This window comes from Hyla sarda, chromosome 8, assembly GCF_029499605.1.
Source record: "Hyla sarda isolate aHylSar1 chromosome 8, aHylSar1.hap1, whole genome shotgun sequence".
In the NCBI taxonomy this organism is placed as follows: domain Eukaryota; kingdom Metazoa; phylum Chordata; class Amphibia; order Anura; family Hylidae; genus Hyla; species Hyla sarda.
In genome coordinates, this window is record NC_079196.1 from 16,479,266 (window position 1) to 16,498,892 (window position 19,627).

General features: G+C 44.8%; 1 protein-coding gene across 1 annotated transcript; it reads right to left on the reverse strand.

The window, feature by feature from the left end:
* Positions 1-2,448: 2,448 nt before the first annotated feature.
* On the reverse strand, positions 2,449-18,770 carry IHH (Indian hedgehog signaling molecule). Its single transcript, XM_056534175.1, has 2 exons — positions 18,706-18,770; positions 2,449-3,801 (listed from the first exon to the last, which is right to left on the reverse strand). Exon 2 carries the CDS (start codon positions 3,752-3,754, stop codon positions 3,146-3,148), a length of 609 nt encoding a protein of 202 aa, XP_056390150.1. The 5' UTR covers positions 3,755-3,801; positions 18,706-18,770; the 3' UTR covers positions 2,449-3,145.
* Positions 18,771-19,627: the final 857 nt, after the last annotated feature.

The following is a 19,627-nucleotide window of genomic DNA, read 5'->3' on the forward strand; positions in this document are numbered from 1 at the left end:
ACTGATCCTGATCAGATCAGAGTTTAGGAGCCACATGTTTGAATCATCATCATCATAAGTGTTTTCTAATGCAGAGCAATGGATGTCATTCATTCATTTCACAAATAGTGTATACAGCCCGAATGAAGCTCCCGAGTGACTCTGACCGGTATTTTATCTGGACTCAAATTCTGTTCCTGCTTCATTCGATTTTACCTAAAACGGCGAATCCGTCCTGAAAGGTGTCACTAGGTGAATGTTCGGGTTCTTGAAATGAATGACATCCGCTGATCTCCATTAGGGTCTGTTCACACGTACAGTATTCTGCGCAGGATCAGGATTTGAAGCTGTGTCCAGTCATTTAGTTAACATTGAAATCTGCAGCATCAAATCTGCGCAGAGCACTGTACGTGTGAATAAACCATTACAGTATATGTCAGCAATAAGGGAAGGTAATAACTGTGACACATGGGGGTTGGGGGTAGTGGGACAGGAATAACTGACACATGGGGGAGGGAGATGAGGGGACAGTAATAACTGGTGCACAGAGGAAAGATTAGGGAACAGAAATTAAGACACACACGGGGAGATGAGGGGACAGTAATAAATGACACTCGAGGGAGATGAGGGGACAGTGAAAACTGGTGCACAGAGGAAAGAGGAGGAAACAGTAATAAATGACACGGGGGAGATGAGGGGACATAATTAATTGACACACAGGGGGAGATGAGGGGTACAGTATTAATTGACACACAGGGGGGAGATTAGGGGACAGTATTAATTGACACACAGGGGGGAGATTAGGGAACAGTATTAATTGACACACGGGGGGAGATGAGGGGACAGTAAAAAACGGTGCACAGAGGAAAGATGAGGAAACAGTAATAAATGACACACATGGGGGAGATGAGGGGACAGTATTAATTGACATAATGGGGGGGGGATGAGGGGACAGTATTAATTGACACAATGGGGGGGGAGATGAGGGGACAATATTAATTGACACACAGGGGGGAGATGAGGGGACAGTAAAAACTGATGCACAAAGGAAAGATGAGGAAACAGTAATAAATGACACACGGGGGGAGATGAGGGGATAGTATTAATTGATACACACGGGGGAGATGAGGGGACAGTATTAATTGACACACAGGGGGGAGATGAGGGGACAGTATTAATTGACACACAGAGGGGAGATGAGGGGACAGTATTAATTGATACACACGGGGGAGATGAGGGGACAGTATTAATTGACACACAGAGGGGAGATGAGGGGACAGTATTAATTGAAACAATGGGGGGAGATGAGGGGACAGTACTAATTGACACACAGAGGGGAGATGAGGGGACAGTATTAATTGACACACAGGGGGAGATGAGGGGACAGTATTAATTGACACATAGGGGGAGATGAGGGGACAGTATTAATTGATACACACGGGGGAGATGAGGGGACAGTATTAATTGACACACAGGGGGGAGATGAGGGGACAGTATTAATTGACACACAGAGGGGAGATGAGGGGACAGTATTAATTGATACACACGGGGGAGATGAGGGGACAGTATTAATTGACACACAGAGGGGAGATGAGGGGACAGTATTAATTGAAACAATGGGGGGGAGATGAGGGGACAGTACTAATTGACACACAGAGGGGAGATGAGGGGACAGTATTAATTGACACACAGGGGGAGATGAGGGGACAGTATTAATTGACACATAGGGGGAGATGAGGGGACAGTATTAATTGACACACACGGGGAGATGAGGGGACAGTATTAATTGACACACACGGGGGAGATGAGGGGACAGTATTAATTGACACACGAGGATAGATGAAGGGAGGGTAATGACTGTGACAGTGGGGATGAGGGGACGGCTATACGAGCATGCTGGGAGTTGTAGTTTTGCAACATTTGTATAATATTTATATAAAAAAAAGACCACAAGCCCTTAAGTCAGAATGTTCTTTTATTGGAAGACCTGAGCTGAAATTGTGCTTGAATCATGTCTGCGGTCAGGGGGGGGGGGGGGGGGGGGTCGGGGGAACGGAGGGGTGGGGGGGTGCAGTCATACGATTCCGAGCGTCACCCCCGATATTTCCCCCAGTGACGTTCTGAACCTTGTGACCCTTAAAAACCTTCTTTTTTTTCCTCCTCTGTCCAATATAATATTAATAACTTTGTCTTATATATATTTATATATTTATATATATAAACAAGGACCATTTATACACCTATAATACACAGATACATAATAATAAAATAAATATGATGGCGGTGGGAACATTGGGGTCACAACCCCATTCGGGGGGGATTGCAGTGCCTTAGATCAGTGTTTCCCAACCAGTGTGCCTCCAGCTGTTGCAAAACTACAACTCCCAGCATGCCCGGACAGCCGAAGGCTGTCCGGGCATGCTGGGAGTTGTAGTTTTGCAACAGCTGGAGGCACACTGGTTGGGAAACACTGCCTTAGATTCTCCCCTTGGAAGACGTTAATCGCCGGTCCAAACCTCCCGCGCCGGCGCAGACGTCCGTGAGTTCTTCGCCCCAGATCCTCGGCACCAGTAGAATTGATTTGCCATAAGACGTTGTGTCTGTAGACTGGAAGTGTACAGTCCAGGCTGGTCGGCATACAATGGGTTAATGCCGCCCGTCTCGAGGATCTACCCCCCCCCCCCCCCTGCTCTTTGGACTGTACCAGGCTGTACCAATACATACAAGTCTTCACTCTATACTGGTCTTAGTTCTTTCCTTGGGTAAACATTCGGGTTGGCTTCTTCCTCTTTCGTTTAGTACCGTGACTATTTAAGGGGGTCCTCCTAATCTACATGGACCCAGCGGGTGGTCCGGGTTGGTAACGCCATGTGATGAGAAGGTTCTGGTAATGCCCCAGTTTCATAAAAAAAAACAAAAAAAACATCGTAATGTCTTGTAGGTAAGTGCTACTGAAGGTTCCCAACCTTGAGGACTTCATGGTACCTTGGGAGACAAGTCCTCGTGGCCTCGGTCACATGACCAGGATGTGGCCCAATGGCTGTGTAGACCTTTTACGCCTCAGGTCAGTAGACTGTGCAGAACAAGATGGCCGCCACACAATTCGGGGGGGGGGGGGGAGGGGGGGTCATCTCGTTGGTTGGTCCTCAACTTTCTCCGCTCAAGCTCAACTTTCCAGTTGAGGATGGAAGTCGTTCTTGTCGAGGACCATTCGGCCCACCTGGTAGAGGAGCTGGCTGTACCAGTGGAGGCCGACCTGCTGCGGGGTCTCCCCTCCCACCATGGCACCGAGACTGTATAGTACCCGCAACGGCGTATACGCCAACTGTGCCAACCTCTGTTTTTGTACCAAGGCAAAACAGGAAACAACCACGTCATCCACCAATATGGTGCCGTGTTGGGTCAGGGGAGCGAACACTCCGGCGTCTATGTCTGTACTCACTGAGGTCACAATGGCCGGGACGAGACCCCGAGACCCCCACACTAGGATGTATTGGCCGGGTCTCACCTCACTGGCAAATACAGCTTTGTATTGAGCAGCCGGGGTGGAGGCGTTGTCCGCTACAAAGATGAGGTGGGTCGGGGTGAGGGAAAGCCTTCGAGGGGGGTCTCCTGTCCTGATCACCTGGAACACGTGCTCCGATCGGGGGTCTCTGTCCAGGAAGGTCACAAAGTCACTGAAGGTGGAGCGGCCATCGCTGTCCATGGCCAGGACCCTCATGCCGGGGAGAAGCTCTGAGATGGGTATCTTGTCGCCGGACGGTAAGGTGGCCATCGCTGTCCCCGGGAAGCAGCCGCCGGTCTTCGCTGCAGCAGAATGTTCTAGATAAACATAGAGGAAAAAATAGGAGGTTAGAAAGATAACGGAGACATCGAGGAACTGATTACAGGTCGTGTTATTACAGACTGCTCTGAATTGTCACCGTCTTCAAGATCTCTGATTGCTGTCAATGCAGAACATTCATGGAGGCTAAAAAGCCATAGAGTGTATTATTATAATAAAGTGTATTAGTGTAGGTGATCCTCCGAGCCTGCACTGATACAATGTAACAAACAGCAGCTGTTTGGTTCGCTCATATCTATCTATCTATCTATCTATCTCATATCTATCTATCTCATATCTATCTATCTCATATCTATATATCTGTCTATCTATCTATCTATCTCATATCTATCTATCTCATATCTATCTATCTCATATCTATCTATCTCATATCTATCTATCTGTCTATCTATCTATCTATCTCATATCTATCTATATATCTCATATCTATCTATCTATCTCATATCTATCTATCTCATATCTATCTCATATCTATCTATCTATCTCATATCTATCTATCTATCTATCTCATATCGATCTCATATCTATCTATCTCATATCTATCTATCTATCTATCTCATATCTATCTATCTATCTATCTCATATCGATCTCATATCTATCTATCTCATATCTATCTATCTATCTATCTCATATCTATCTCATATCTATCTCATATCTATCTATCTATCTCATATCTATCTCATATCTATCTCATATCTATCTCATATCTATCTATCTATCTATCTATCTCATATCTATCTATCTATCTATCTCATATCTATGTATCATGTATCTATCTCATATCTATCTATCTATCATATCTATCTATCTATCTCATATCTATCTATCTATCTCATATCTATCTATCTCATATCTATCTATCTATCTATCTATATAGTAGAAGGAGAGCAGCACCCAAAAAAAGAGAAATTCGGTGCACGCAGAGTCCAGACCCGGGTCAGGGATCCATGTATAAGCAGAAATTGGAAATATCCGCAGCACACTGAGTAGTAAAATTCAAAAAAGTTTTATTCCATCACAGTGGGGGTTCTGGACACCCCCACTGTGATGGAATAAAACTTTTTTGAATTTTACTACTCAGTGTGCTGCGGATATTTCCAATTTCTATCTATCTATCTATCTCATATCTATCTCATATCTATCTATCTCATATCTATCTCATATCTATCTATCTTTCTCATATCTATGTATCTCATATCTATCTCATATCTATCTATCTCATATCTATCTATCTATCTATCTATCTATCTCATATCTATCTATCTATCTATCTCATATCTATCTATCTATCTATCTCATATCTATCTATCTATCTCATATCTATGTATCTCATATATATCTATCTATCTCAAATCTATCTATCTCATATCTATCTATCTCATATCTATCTATCTATCTCATATCTATCTATCTATCTATCATATCTATCTATCTCATATCTATCTCATATCTATCTATCTATCTCATATCTATCTATCTATCTATCTATCTCATATCTATCTATCTCATATCTATCTATTTTTCTCATATCTATGTATCTCATATCTATCTATCTCATATCTATCTCATATCTATCTATCTATCTATCTATCTCATATCTATCTATCTATCTCATATCTATCTATCTATCTATCTCATATCTATCTATCTATCTCATATCTATGTATCTCATATATATCTATCTATCTCATATCTATCTATCTCATATCTATCTATCTATATCTATCTATCTATCTCATATCTATCTATCTCATATCTATCTATCTCATATCTATCTATCTATCTATATCTATCTATCTATCTATCTCATATCTATCTATCTCATATCTATCTATCTCATATCTATCTACCTCATATCTATCTATCTCATATCTATCTATCTATCTACCTCATATCTATCTATCTATCTATATCATATCTATCTATCTATCTATCTATCTATCTCATATCTATCTATCTATCTACCTCATATCTATCTCATATCTATCTATCTCATATCTATCTATCTATCTATCTATCTATCTCATATCTATCTATCTATCTAGAGGTAATCCTCTGCAGCCTGATACAATATAACAAACAGCAGCTGTGGTCAGAACCGGCCCCAATGTTACATAGGTGTAAAAAATATATAAATGTTCATCTGGCTGTCCGGGCATGCTGAGAGTTGTAGTTCTGCAACAGCTGGAGGCATCTTGGTTGGGAAACACTGTATCTATTACCAATTCTGTTTACCCTCCAGATCCAGAGTAAAAGGTAAGCGACAACTATCTGCTAGTAAGTGATGGCTGACAGCAAGCAGAGATCTTGTAAACATTTGACTTATTATACAAATTATTGTACTGGATTCGAAATACACTGCTCAAAACCATAAAGGGAACAAGTAACCAACACAATGTAACAACAAATCACTGACACTTGTGTGAGATCCCACTGTCCACTCAGGAAGAACACTGATTGACAATCAATTTCACATGGAACAGACAACAGGTGGAAATTATAGGCAATTAGCAAGACACCTCCAATAAAGGAGTGGTTCTGCAGGTGGTGATCACAGACCACTTCTCAGTTCCTATGTTTCCTGGCTGATGTTTTGGTCACTTTTGAATGCTGGCGGTGCTTTCACTCTAGTGGTAGCATGAGACGGAGTCTACAACCCACACAAGTGGCTCAGGTAGTGCAGCTCATCCAGGATGGCACATCAATGCGAGCTGTGGCAAGAAGGTTTGCTGTGTCTGTCTGTGTAGTGTCCAGAGCATGGAGGCGCTACCAGGAGACAGGCCAGTACATCAGGAGACGTGGAGGAGGCCGTAGGAGGGCAACAACCCAGCAGCAGGACCGCTACCTCCACCTTTGCGGAGGAGCAGGAGGAGCACTGCCAGAGCCCTGCAAAATGACCTCCAGCAGGCCACAAGTGTGCATGTGTCCACTCAAACGGTCAGAAACAGACTCCATGAGGGTGGTATGAGGGCCCGACGTCCACAGGTGGGGGTTGTGCTTACAGGACGTTTCGCATTTGCCAGAGAAAACCAAGATTGCCAAATTCGCCACTGGCGCCCTGTGCTCTTCACAGATGAAAGCAGGTTCACACTGAGCACATGTGACAGAGTCTGGAGACGCCGTGGAGAACGTTCTGCTGCCTGCAACATCCTCCAGCATGACCGGTTTGGCGGTGGGTCAGTAATGGTGTAGGGTGGCATTTCTTTGGGGGGCCACACAGCCCTCCATGTGCTTGCCAGAGGTAGCCTGACTGCCATTAGGTACCGAGATGAGATCCTCAGACCCCTTGTGAGACCATATGCTGGTGCGGTTGGCCCTGGGTTCCTCCTAATACAAGACAATGCTAGACCTCATGTGGCTGGAGTGTGTCAGCAGTTCCTACAAGAGGAAGGCATTGATGCTATGGACTGGCCGCCCGTTCTCCAGACCTGAATCCGATTGAGCACATCTGGAACGTCTCGCTCCATCCACCACAGACTGTCCAGGAGTTGGCGGATGCTTTAGTCCAGGTCTGGGAGGACATCCCTCAGGAGACCATCCTCCACCTCATCAGGATCATGCCCAGGCGTTGTAGGGAGGTCATACGGGCACATGGAGGCCACACACACTACTGAGCCTCATTGGGACTTGTATTAAGGACATTACATAAAGTTGGATCAGCCTGTAGTGGGGTTTTCCACTGTGATTTTGAGGGTGGCTCCATATCCAGACCTCCAGGGGTTGATACATTTGATTTCCATTGATAATTTTTGTGTGATTTTGTTGTCACATTCAACTATGTAAAGACGAAAGGATTTCATACGATTAGTTCATTCATTCAGATCCAGGAGGTGTTATCTTAATGTTCACTTTAGTTTTTTGAGCAGTGTCCATGACTGGTGTCTGCCAGAAACAGCGCCGCCACCTGTCCATGATCTGTATTGCAGCCTAAGCCCTTTGAAGTAAATAGGGCTGATCTGCAATAACACACACAACCCATGGACAGGCGTGGCGCTGTTTTCTAACAAAAATTAGCAGAAAGGGGGTTATTCAGGATTATATAAAAAAATACGAAGAATAGCTGCTTTCCTATACAAACAGCGCCACTCTTGTTGTCAGTTTGTGCGTGGTATTGCAGCTCAGTTCCATTGGCGTGAATGGAGCCGAGTTGTAGTACCACACACAACCCGAGCACAGGGGTGGCGCTGTTTTTAGACTAAAATGTTTTTGTACTCCTGGTTAACTCTTTAAAGTTTCACTTACTAATATGGGTGACCACTAATACAGTCATGGAAACTAGAATTGGGGACGGACATGGGGCACATGAACTGGGGTCACCACAGTAGGAAGGGAGAAACCGGGGGGGGTAAACATATATGCCCTCCTTGTCTTGAGATGGTGCACAGAAGGGGGCGCTATCCTTACTATAAGCAGATTCACCTTAGGCCTCTGGGTATAGTCTGAATGGCGCCTCGGTCCCCATGTTTGTGTTTTGTCGCTTCCGTTGGCATCTTCCATTTATAATGTTTATTTTGTTATTAGTCATTGTGATATTTTTATTATTTCTTATGCCTTTTAGGGGAAGTGCGGCTGAAATAGACGCCTATTTACCCTTCACCTAAAATAAAGCGAAGCCCCGGAGAGGGACAGGACAGAGTAAACAGGGCCGGCCACGGGCGCTTACAAATAGATCATCCCTGCCCGCCGCCCGCTGCCCACAAGCCACAAATAAAAATCAGCAAGGTAAACAAGGGGCGATCACAAATATTGTGCTGGGCACAGGGCGGCCTGCGGCGGGGCGCGGTGCCAGGGGCAGCCACATGCCTGCTGCTCCTATTACAGCCAGGTCTCCATCAATGAGATTTCTCAGGGTTCACCTCTTCCCTGCTGGACGGGGCTCCAGGAATATCACCTGCGGGCGCACGGCTGCCACACACAAAGGGGGCAAGACGCTTTAGCTTGGATTTTGGCTAAACATGAAATTATTTAAAAATGTGTTTTTTTTTTATATTTTATTTTTGTCTCTCCTGATGTCGCAACCGACCCAGAGATTCTTCTGCGACAATTCTATGAGCCGAGAAATAATGAGCAATATACGTGACTACAGCAGAGGGGAGAAGGGGGCCCCCCAAACTATGGGCATCGACTGACTAATATTATCTATCTCATATCCATCTATCTATCTATCTCATATCTATCTATATCATATCTATCTATCTATTTATCTGTCTCTATCTATCTCATATCTATCTATCTATCTATCTATCTATCTCATATCTATCTATCTATCTATCTCATATCTATCTATTTATCTATCTATCTATCTATCTCATATCTATCTATCTTATATCCATCTATCTATCTCATATCTATCTATTTATCTCATATCTATCTATCTATCTCCTATCTATCTATTTATCTATCTATCTCATATCTATTTATCTATCTATATCATACTATTTATTTATTTATATATCTCATATCAATCTATCCAGGGTGGGTGATTCGGATGATGCCTTCTAACTTTCTTGCAGCAGGCAGAGTGGCACCCCCATCAAGAGGGCGCTCTAGGCAGCTGCCTTTTTGTCTATAGGCAGAATGCACCCTAAATCTATCTATTGGTACCACATTTCTTTCTTCCTTTCTTTCCTTCAATGTATCTGATATCTCTCTATTATCTCTCTATCTCATATCTATCTATCTCATATCTATCTATCTCATATCTATCTATCTCATATATATCTCATATCTATCTATCTCATATCTATCTATCTATCTCATATCTATCTATCTCATATCTATCTCATATCTATCTATTTATCTATCTCATATCTATCTATTTATCTATCTCATATCTATCTATCTCATCTATCTATTTATCTATCTCATATCTATCTATCTATCTATCTCATATCTATCTATCTATCTATCTATCTATCTAATATCTATCTATCTATCTCATATCTATCTATCTCATATCTATCTATCTATCTATCTCATATATATCTATCTATCTATCTCATATCTATCTATCTATCTATCTCATATCTATCTATCTATCTATCTAATATCTATCTATCTATCTCATATCTTTCTATCTATCTAATATCTATCTATCTATCTATCTCATATCTATCTATCTATCTATCTATCTCATATCTATCTATCTCAAATCTATCTATCTATCTCATATCTATCTATCTATCTATCTATCTAATATCTATCTATCTATCTATCTCATATCTATCTATCTATCTATCTATCTCATATCTATCTATCTCATATCTATCTATCTATCTCATATCTATCTATCTATCTCATATCTATCTATCTATCTATCTCATATCTATCTATCTATCTATCTAATATCTATCTATCTATCTCATATCTTTCTATCCTCCATCTCGCTTTATATACTTGCTGTTACATACTGGATGTATATATTGTATATATTGGGAGTAGTCGCCTCTCTGTCTCTGTCCCCTCTGTTCCCCTCCCGGCCTCAGAACCCTGTTTGCTTTCGGTTATATATAGGTGATGGGGTCGTTTTGAACTTTTCCAGGGACCTCTGTGTGATTATTTTTAATCTGCGCCTTGTTTTGCTGGGCGTCTCTGTGTGTTCTCTGTGGTCGGGGGATGTGACCGCGGAGGGGAGCAGCCTGGCAGTCGTGGGCTCCACGGGGGCCTGCGCTCTCCTCTCACCTCCGTCTTACGCTACCTTGTCCTCCTGTTCACTTTCTCCTTCCTCGGATCTTCTGTCCCTATGTAACCTCCTCGTTCTGCGTCTTTCCCTCCTTGGGATTTGTAAGAATTCAATAATGGCCGCGACTTCCTGCCCGCCACCTCCATACTGATAACACGGCGCCTTATCTGGACGCCCATCACCGCCGCTTATCCTTCCTCCCGCTATAAAAAGGATGGAAGAAACTGCTGCGTCCTCTCCTCCGCTCCCCAAGAGCCTAAATTCAGGGACATATACACTATATAGGGGAAAGCATTGGGCCCCTTCATGTTTCACCTCCAGGATCCCTCAGGACATCCCATCCTAAATCCATAGATATTAATATGGGGTCGGGTGGAACAGCTTCTACTTCTCTGAGAAGACTTTAGAAATGTTACCCATTCATCTAAAACAGTGGTCTCCAAACTGTGAACCTCCAGATGTTTCAAAACTACTACTCCCAGAATGCCCGGACAGCCGTTGACTGTCTGGGCATGCTGGGAGTTGTAGTTTTGCAACATCTGGAGGTGCACAATTTGGAGACCTCTGATCTAGAAGAACGTTTGTGAGGTCTGACCCTTAAGTTGAAGGAGAGGTCCTGCCTAAAAATCTCCATTCTGGTTCATCCTGATGGTGTTGGATGAGGTTGAGGTCATTTTCTTCCCCACCAGACTCCCCCTCCATGTCTTTATAGACCAGACTCCTCCTCCATGTCTATATACACCAGACTCCTCCTCCATGTCTTTATAGACCAGACTCCTCCTCCATGTCTTTATAGACCAGACTCCTCCTCCGTGTCTTTATGGACCAGACTCCTCCTCCACGTCTTTATGGACCAGACTCCTCCTCCATGTCTTTATGGACCAGACTCCTCCTCCATGTCTATATACACCAGACTCCTCCTCCATGTCTATATACACCAGACTCCTCCTCCATGTCTATATACACCAGACTCCTCCTCCATGTCTATATACACCAGACTCCTCCTCCATATCTTTATAGACCAGACTCCTCCTCCATGTCTATATACACCAGACTCCTCCTCCATGTCTATATACACCAGACTCCTCCTCCATGTCTATATACACCAGACTCCCCCTCCATGTCTTTATGGACCAGACTCCTCCTCCATATCTTTATAGACCAGACTCCTCCTCCATGTCTATATACACCAGACTCCTCCTCCATATCTTTATAGACCAGACTCCTCCTCCATGTCTATATACACCAGACTCCTCCTCCATGTCTATATACACCAGACTCCTCCTCCATGTCTATATACACCAGACTCCTCCTCCATGTCTATATACACCAGACTCCTCCTCCATGTCTTTATGGACCAGACTCCTCCTCCATGTCTTCATGGACCAGACTCCTCCTCCATGTCTTTATAGACCAGTCTCCCCCTCCATGTCTTTATGGACCAGTCTCCCCCTCCATGTCTTTATACACCAGTCTCCCCCTCAATGGATTTATACACCAGACTCCTCCTCCATGTCTTTAAACACCAGACTCCTCCTCCATGTCGTTATGGACCAGACTCCTCCTCCATGTCTTTATGGACCAGTCTCCCCCTCCATGTCTTTATACACCAGTCTCCCCCTCAATGGATTTATGAACCAGACTCCTCCTCCATGTCTTTATGGACCAGACTCCTCCTCCATGTCTTTATGGACCAGACTCCTCCTCCATGTCTTTATGGACCAGACTCCCCTCCATGTCTTTATGGACCAGACTCCTCCTCCATGTCTTTATGGACCAGACTCCCCTCCATGTCTTTATGGACCACACTCCCCCTCCATGTCTTTATGGACCAGACTCCTCCTCCATATCTTTATACACCAGTCTCCCCCTCAATGGATTTATGGACCAGACTCCTCCTCCATGTCTTTATACACCAGACTCCTCCTCCATATCTTCATACACCAGACTCCTCCTCCATGTCTTTATGGACCAGACTCCCCCCCTCCATATCTTTATGGACCAGACTACCCCCCCTCCATATCTTTATGGACCAGACTCCCCCTCCATATCTTTATGGACCAGACTCCCCCTCCATATCTTTATGGACCAGACTCCCCCTCCATATCTTTATGGACCAGACTCCTCCTCCATGTCTTTATGGACCAGACTCCCCCCCTCCATATCTTTATAGACCAGACTCCCCCTCCATATCTTTATGGACCAGACTCCCCCTCCATATCTTCATACACCAAACTCCTCCTTCATGTCTTTATGGACCAGACTCCCCCCCTCCATATCTTTATAGACCAGACTCCCCCTCCATATCTTTATGGACCAGACTCCCCCTCCATATCTTCATACACCAAACTCCTCCTTCATGTCTTTATGGACCAGACTCCCCCCCTCCATATCTTTATGGACCAGACTCCCCCTCCATATCTTTATGGACCAGACCCCCCCTCTATGTCTTTATGGGGAAGGGAAGCTGATAGGGAAGATCTTAGATATACTTATACATTTGAAAGGTGTTAGGGCCTTATTACATGGGGTAATTATCAGCCGACTGCTTTGTTTTATCTCCATGTGTAATGGGGGATGTATGGAGGAAGAATGATGGGGGGGGGGGGACTGTGGATGTCACTGCTACGGGGGGGGGGGGGGGGGAGTGGGCGTCACTATTACGGGGGGGACTGTGGACGTCACTGTTACTGGGGTGGACTGTGGACGTCACTGTTACTGGGGGGACTGTGGACGTCACTGTTCTGTGGGGGGGGGGGAATGTGGATGTCACTGTTCTGTGGGGGGGGGATGTGGATGTCACTGTTACTGGGGGGGGACTGTGGATGTCACTGTTCTGTGGGGGGGGGGGAATGTGGATGTCACTGTTCTGTGGGGGGGGGGACTGTGGATGTCACTGTTACTGGGGGGGGACTGTGGATGTCACTGTTCTGTGGGGGGGGGGAATGTGGATGTGTGTTGGGGGATATATGGAAGAAGAATGATGGGTGGGACTGTGGATGTCACTGTTACGGGGTGGACTGTGGACGTCACTGTTACGGGGGGACTGTGGACGTCACTGTTACGGGGGGACTGTGGACGTCCCTGTTACGGGGGGGGGGGGAACTGTGGACGTCACTGTTATGGGAAGGGTGGACTGTAGACGTCACTGTTACGGAGGGGGGGGGGACTGTTGCTGGGGGGTATGTGGACGTCACTGTTCTGGGGGGGGGACTGTGGACGTCACTGTTACTGGGGAGGGGACTGTGGACGTCACTGTTACGGGGGGGAACTGTGGACGTCACTGTTATGGGAAGGGAGGACTGTGGACATCACTGTTGCGAGGGGGGAACTGCAGCTGTCACTGTTACGGAGGGGGGGGGGGGACTGTGGACGTCACTGTTGCTGGGGGGGACTGTGGATGTCACTGTTCTGGGGGGGACTGTGGATGTCACTGTTCTGGGGGGGACTGTGGATGTCACTGTTCTGGGGGGGACTGTGGATGTCACTGTTCTGAAGGGGGGGACTCTGGACTGTGGATGTCGCTTTTCTTGGGAGGGGGCGGTGGACATTACTGTTCTGGGGGGGGGACTGTGGATGTCACTGTTCTGGGGGTACTGTAGACATCACTGTTATGGGGGGACTGTGGACGTCACTGTTATGGGGGGGACTGTGGATGTCACTGTTATGGGGGGACTGTGGACGTCACTGTTGCTGGGGGGGACTGTGGACGTCACTGTTCTGGGGGGGACTGTGGATGTCACTTATGGGGGGACTGTGGACATCACTGTAATGGGGGGGGGACTGTGGCTGTCACTATTATGGGGGGACTGTGGCTGTCACTATTGTGGGGGGACTGTGGCTGTCACTATTGTGGGGGGACTGTGGCTGTCACTATTATGGGGGGGACTGTGGCTGTCACTATTATGGGGGGGACTGTGGCTGTCACTATTATGGGGGGACTGTGGCTGTCACTATTGTGGGGGACTGTGGCTGTCACTATTATGGGGGGGACTGTGGCTGTCACTATTGTGGGGGACTGTGGCTGTCACTATTATGGGGGACTGTGGCTGTCACTATTATGGGGGACTGTGGATGTCACTATTATGGGGGGACTGTGGACTTCAGTGGTATGGGAGGACTATGGATGCGCTATTATTGTTACTATATGATGGCAGTCACATCCTCAAGGATTTGATTAAAGATTTACAGTATCTGAGCGCAGGAGAATCCGCAGCGCCCGTCTGCTCAGTGTGAACACGTTCCTAGCGCTCTCTGCAGCATTTCCTGCCCTGTCATTGAGTACCTGACCCACACAGGCTCTATGGGTGCGGAGCAGGATGAGACCTGCCGGGACCGGCTCGCGCCTGCACCGTGTCAGGGGAGCGCTGTCTAATCATTAACCACTAATTGCTAAAAAAAAAATCCAGATATGCAAAAATCGGCTAAATTTACAATCCCATTGTCTGAAGTGTTCCGGATATGGCACAACGTGACAGCACTCACCTCTGTCACACTGCGCTCTGCACCACTTAACCCCTGCCCGCACACACAGGCCTGTGCCAGGAGCTTCATTGTGTACTGCAAGGTCCTCTAACCCGGGGTTCTCCAGCTGTTGCAAAACTACAACTCCCGGCATGCCCGGACAGCCTTTGGCTGTCCGGGCATGCTGGGAGTTGTAGTTTTGCAACAGCTGGAGAGCCACAGGTTGAAGACCACTGGTTTAATGTATGAGGTGCAACCTGTATATAGGAATAAAAGTGGTCTGAGAAGTCCTATTTCAGGTAAAAGAGCTGAGCTGCAATACCAGTCACAGCCCAGTGATCTAGGGGGCGCTGTTTCTGAGGGGGAAAAATGGTTTTACAAGTACTTAACTGCTTTCTCCCTGAAACAGCACCATAATGGGTTGTTTCTGGTACTGCAATACCACACACGGCCTGTGGATAGGTGTGGTGCTATATTTGGAAAAAAACAACCATGCTTTTCTAATCCCAGACAACTCCTTTAAAGGGGTTCTCCGGTGGAAAACATTTTTTTTTTTTTTTATCAACTGGTGCCAGAAAGTTAAACAGATTTGTAAGTTACTTCTATATAAAAATCTTAATCCTTCCAGTACTTATCAGCTGCTGTATGCTCCACAGGAAGTTGTGTAGTTCTTTCCAGTCTGACCACAGTGCTCTCTGCTGATATCTCTGTCCTTGTCTGGAACTGTCCAGAGAAGGAGAGGTTTGCTATGGGGATTTGCTCCTATTCTGGGCAGTTCCTGACACGGACAGAGGTGTCAGCAGAGAGCACTGTGGTCAGACAGAAAAAAAATTCAAAAAGAAAAAACTTCCTGTGGTGCATACAGCAGTTGATAAGTACTGGAAGGATTAAAAAAAAAATGTATACAAATAATTTATAAATCTGTTTAACTTTCTGACACCAGTTAATAAAAAATAATAATAAATTCTACCGGAGTACCCCTTTAAGATTTTTTTCTACACTGACCCTCCGTTGATTTTACTTCTATTACTTCATGGGGGGCAGCACTGAGCACATATGGGATAATGTTAGTGAGGACATGTCTGCCATGTGACGGGGACAGAGTCAGGATGTGAGGAGGGAATAGAGATTAGTATGAGATCACATCTTCACATATATTAGGACTAGCACAGACTTCATGCGCAGCACAGAGTATTTAAAGGGGTACTCCGTTGGAAAACTTTATTTTTTATTTTTTTTAAATCAACTGGTGCCAGAAAGTTAAACAGATTTGTAAATTACTTCTATAAAAAAATCTTAATCCTTTCAGTACTTATCAGCTGCTGAGTACTAAAGAAATTCCTTTCTTTTTGGAACACGGTGCTCTCTGCTGACATCAAGAGTACAGTGCTCTCTGCTGACATCATGAGCTCAGTGCTCTCTGCTGACATCTCTGTCCATTTTAGGTACTGTCAAGAGCCGCATATGTTTGCTATGGGGATTTTCTCCTACTTTGGACAGTTCCTAAAATGGACAGGGATGTCAGCAGAGAGCACTGTGGTCATGATATCAGCAGAGAGCTCTGTGTTCCAAAAAGAAAATAATTTCCTCTGTAATATTCAGTAGCTAATAAGTACTGGAAGGATTAAGATTTTTTTTTATAGAAGTAATTTACAAATCTGTTTAACTTTCTGGCACCAGTTGATTTAAAAATAAATAAATTTAAAAAATACTTTTCTGCCGGAGTACCCCTTTAAGGATATGAGTGTTCTCATCTTGAACAGGCCAGATGTCGGGCTGTATACCAATACATCCACTAGATTAATTGATGAAAACAGAAGCTCAATCTAATAGATATTTGGGGGGTCCTAACTTTAGGCCCCCTCTTCTCCACACCTCTATTTAGCTGTATTTTCGGTTTTCATGTCCCCCATCTCTACCCCTCTATACAGCTGTGCATTTAGGTGGTTCCTCCTCCCCCTCCGTGTGGCCTGTGCGCCCTCGCGCTGGTATCAGAGAGACCCGGGATTGTTTGGCGTCGTATTGTATGACCTGATGGAATGGAACATGAAAATAATGACTGATGGGGAAGAAATGTTATTGTACGCTCCAAGGTTTTCTGCCATTTTATATTCTCAGCCGCAAATCATTTTAACTCATTGTATGCCAGAGAAAATTAGCAAACGAAGAACACAGGGGTGTGCCCGTAAGATGGGGGTTACCCTCGCCGCCCACATTTTCAGACTGCAGGTATCAGGCTACCCTAATGGGCATTAAACACTTGTTCGGCTATGACTATACAATATCCTTACAATTCTATTGATTTCATGTTATATATAGCAGCGACTTATCATACTACTGAGTGATTGTTAGATAATAATTCTATATGGATAGGATACGTTGTTATGTAATGTTCTTTTAGCCGCGTTTGTTTTCTTTGGCCATCACTCCTTGTTGTAAAAATGTTCTCAAAAATTCAATAAAAACCATTTAAACCTAATGGGCATTAACTGGTCAGAGATTTCCATACATTCTGTCCATTAAAAAAAGCCATAATCTAAGGGTGACAGAAGCCGAGATATAGGAAGCTGTTTGCTGGGGTTACCACACATTAGTAATCTTGTAACATATACATTAGACAGCAGTCTCTCCCTTCATGCACATGCACGCTTGGCTCAGCTGAGTGCGCATGTGTTTTCAATGTAGGAAAGGCGGGTAAGTCGCTGCCAGACATCTCTGATGGTGACTTATTTCCCTAAGAACAAAAAGTAAGAGCTAAAATCCAACATGCCCAATCCTTCTCTCCCCCACCAATATCTGCCACCGGGGAAGGAAAGGTCAAGCCAACATTAGAGGGTCCCACTGAACTTTGACCCTCATCTAACTTATACACCCAGCTTAACAGGGAAGCGGCTTTTATGGTGGAGCCCCATTTTGTTAGTCAAGAGGCAGAAAGTCATCAATACACACAATGAAGAAAAATACCAAACAAAATGGGGGAGATTTATTGAGCTGTTTTAGGCCTCGTTCACACTACGGAAATTGGGGGAGGAATTTCCTCACTGAATTTCCACCGATGGGATGAGCACTTCTGACCGCAGCATTTTGCCACAGACATAAGCGCTGTCCTATTGATGATGACCACTTCTCTGGCGGATTCCGCCAGAGGATAGAACACGTTCCGATTCCAAATAGGAAGTTCTGCGATGGAACGTCTGAGCAGCAGAACTTCCATTGATTCCAGGTTGAATTTCTATGAATTTCTATGAATTTCCATAGTGTGATCGGGGCCTGATAGTAAGATTCTCCTTGTTGCCCATAGCAACAATCACAGTTTCACTGTTACCACAGCAACATGAGAAATGAAAGCCTAGCTGTGATTGGTTGCTATGGGCAACAAGGAGAATCTCCATGAGGCCCAGATTTACTAAACTGACAGCCAACACTTTTTGTATTTTTTATTTGCTTTTTTGGGGTGTTTTTCCTGACAAAACAAAACTGAAAGGGAGTGCGTCTTTCGTTTTCATATGTCCCTCGGTATTTATTAAGGGTTTTTCTACAGTTTTGGCGCAAATTTTCTCAAATTGTCGCCTGCACATGGTTGTTTTCCCTTTTGTTACCAACTTTATGCTTATGTGTTAACACATTAGTGACGTGATGGACGCAGTTTGGCGCAAAGCTGTGCACATGAGTCACATGTGGAAGAACCAGCCAAATATACTAAGCGTAAATAAGAAGATAATGGGAGAGATTTACCAAAACCTGTTCAGAGGAAAAGTTGCCCAGTTGCCCATAGCAACCAATCAAATTGCTTCTTTCATTTTGCAGAGGCATTGTTAAAAATGAAAGAAGCGATCTGATTGGTTGCTATGGGCAACTGGGCAACTTTTCCTCTGGACGGGTTTTGATAAATCTCCGGGGAGGAATCTAGCAGGATGAGATAAAACACTAATTTGTAGGACAGTGTTGCAAAACTACAACTCCCAGCATGCCTGGACAGCTTTTGGCTGTTGTAGCTGTAGTTTTGCAACAGCTGGAGGCACCCAAGATGGGAAACACTGGCATAGGGATTTTAAAATGGGAGAATATTTGTAAATCTGGGCCAACATGTCTTAATTCTGTTGCAAATTGCACCAAAAAATTGAGCCGTATTTTATTTTAGCACTTTTTTCGCCAACCCTGATGGTGTTGAATGGAAGAACGTGGACAGTTTTTTCTTTGTATCTAATAACCCCTAATAAGGTGATGTACGGAGGAGAAACACGTTTATTATACCTAGTAGCGAGCGGCACCATATATATGATGCCTGGTGCACCGTTTTGGTAAATTTGGCCAATGGCTGCCTGGGCATGCTGTGAGTTGTGGTTTTGCAACAGCTAGAAAGCCAATAGTTGAGGAACATTGCTATAGATCTGCAGAGTCCAACCTGCAGCCCTACAGCTGTTGCAAAACTACAACTCCCAGCATGCACCGACTGCAAATAGCATGCTAGGGGCTGTAGTTTTGCAACAGCTGGAGACAAAAGATGGGGAACATTGCTATAGTTCTGTGGTGTCCATCCTGTGGCCCTCCAGCTGTTGCAAAACTACAACTCCCAGCATGCCCGGACAGCCGCTGGCAAAACTACAACTCCCAGGCGTGCTGATTTTACAGCTCCCAGCATGCCCTGACAACCAAC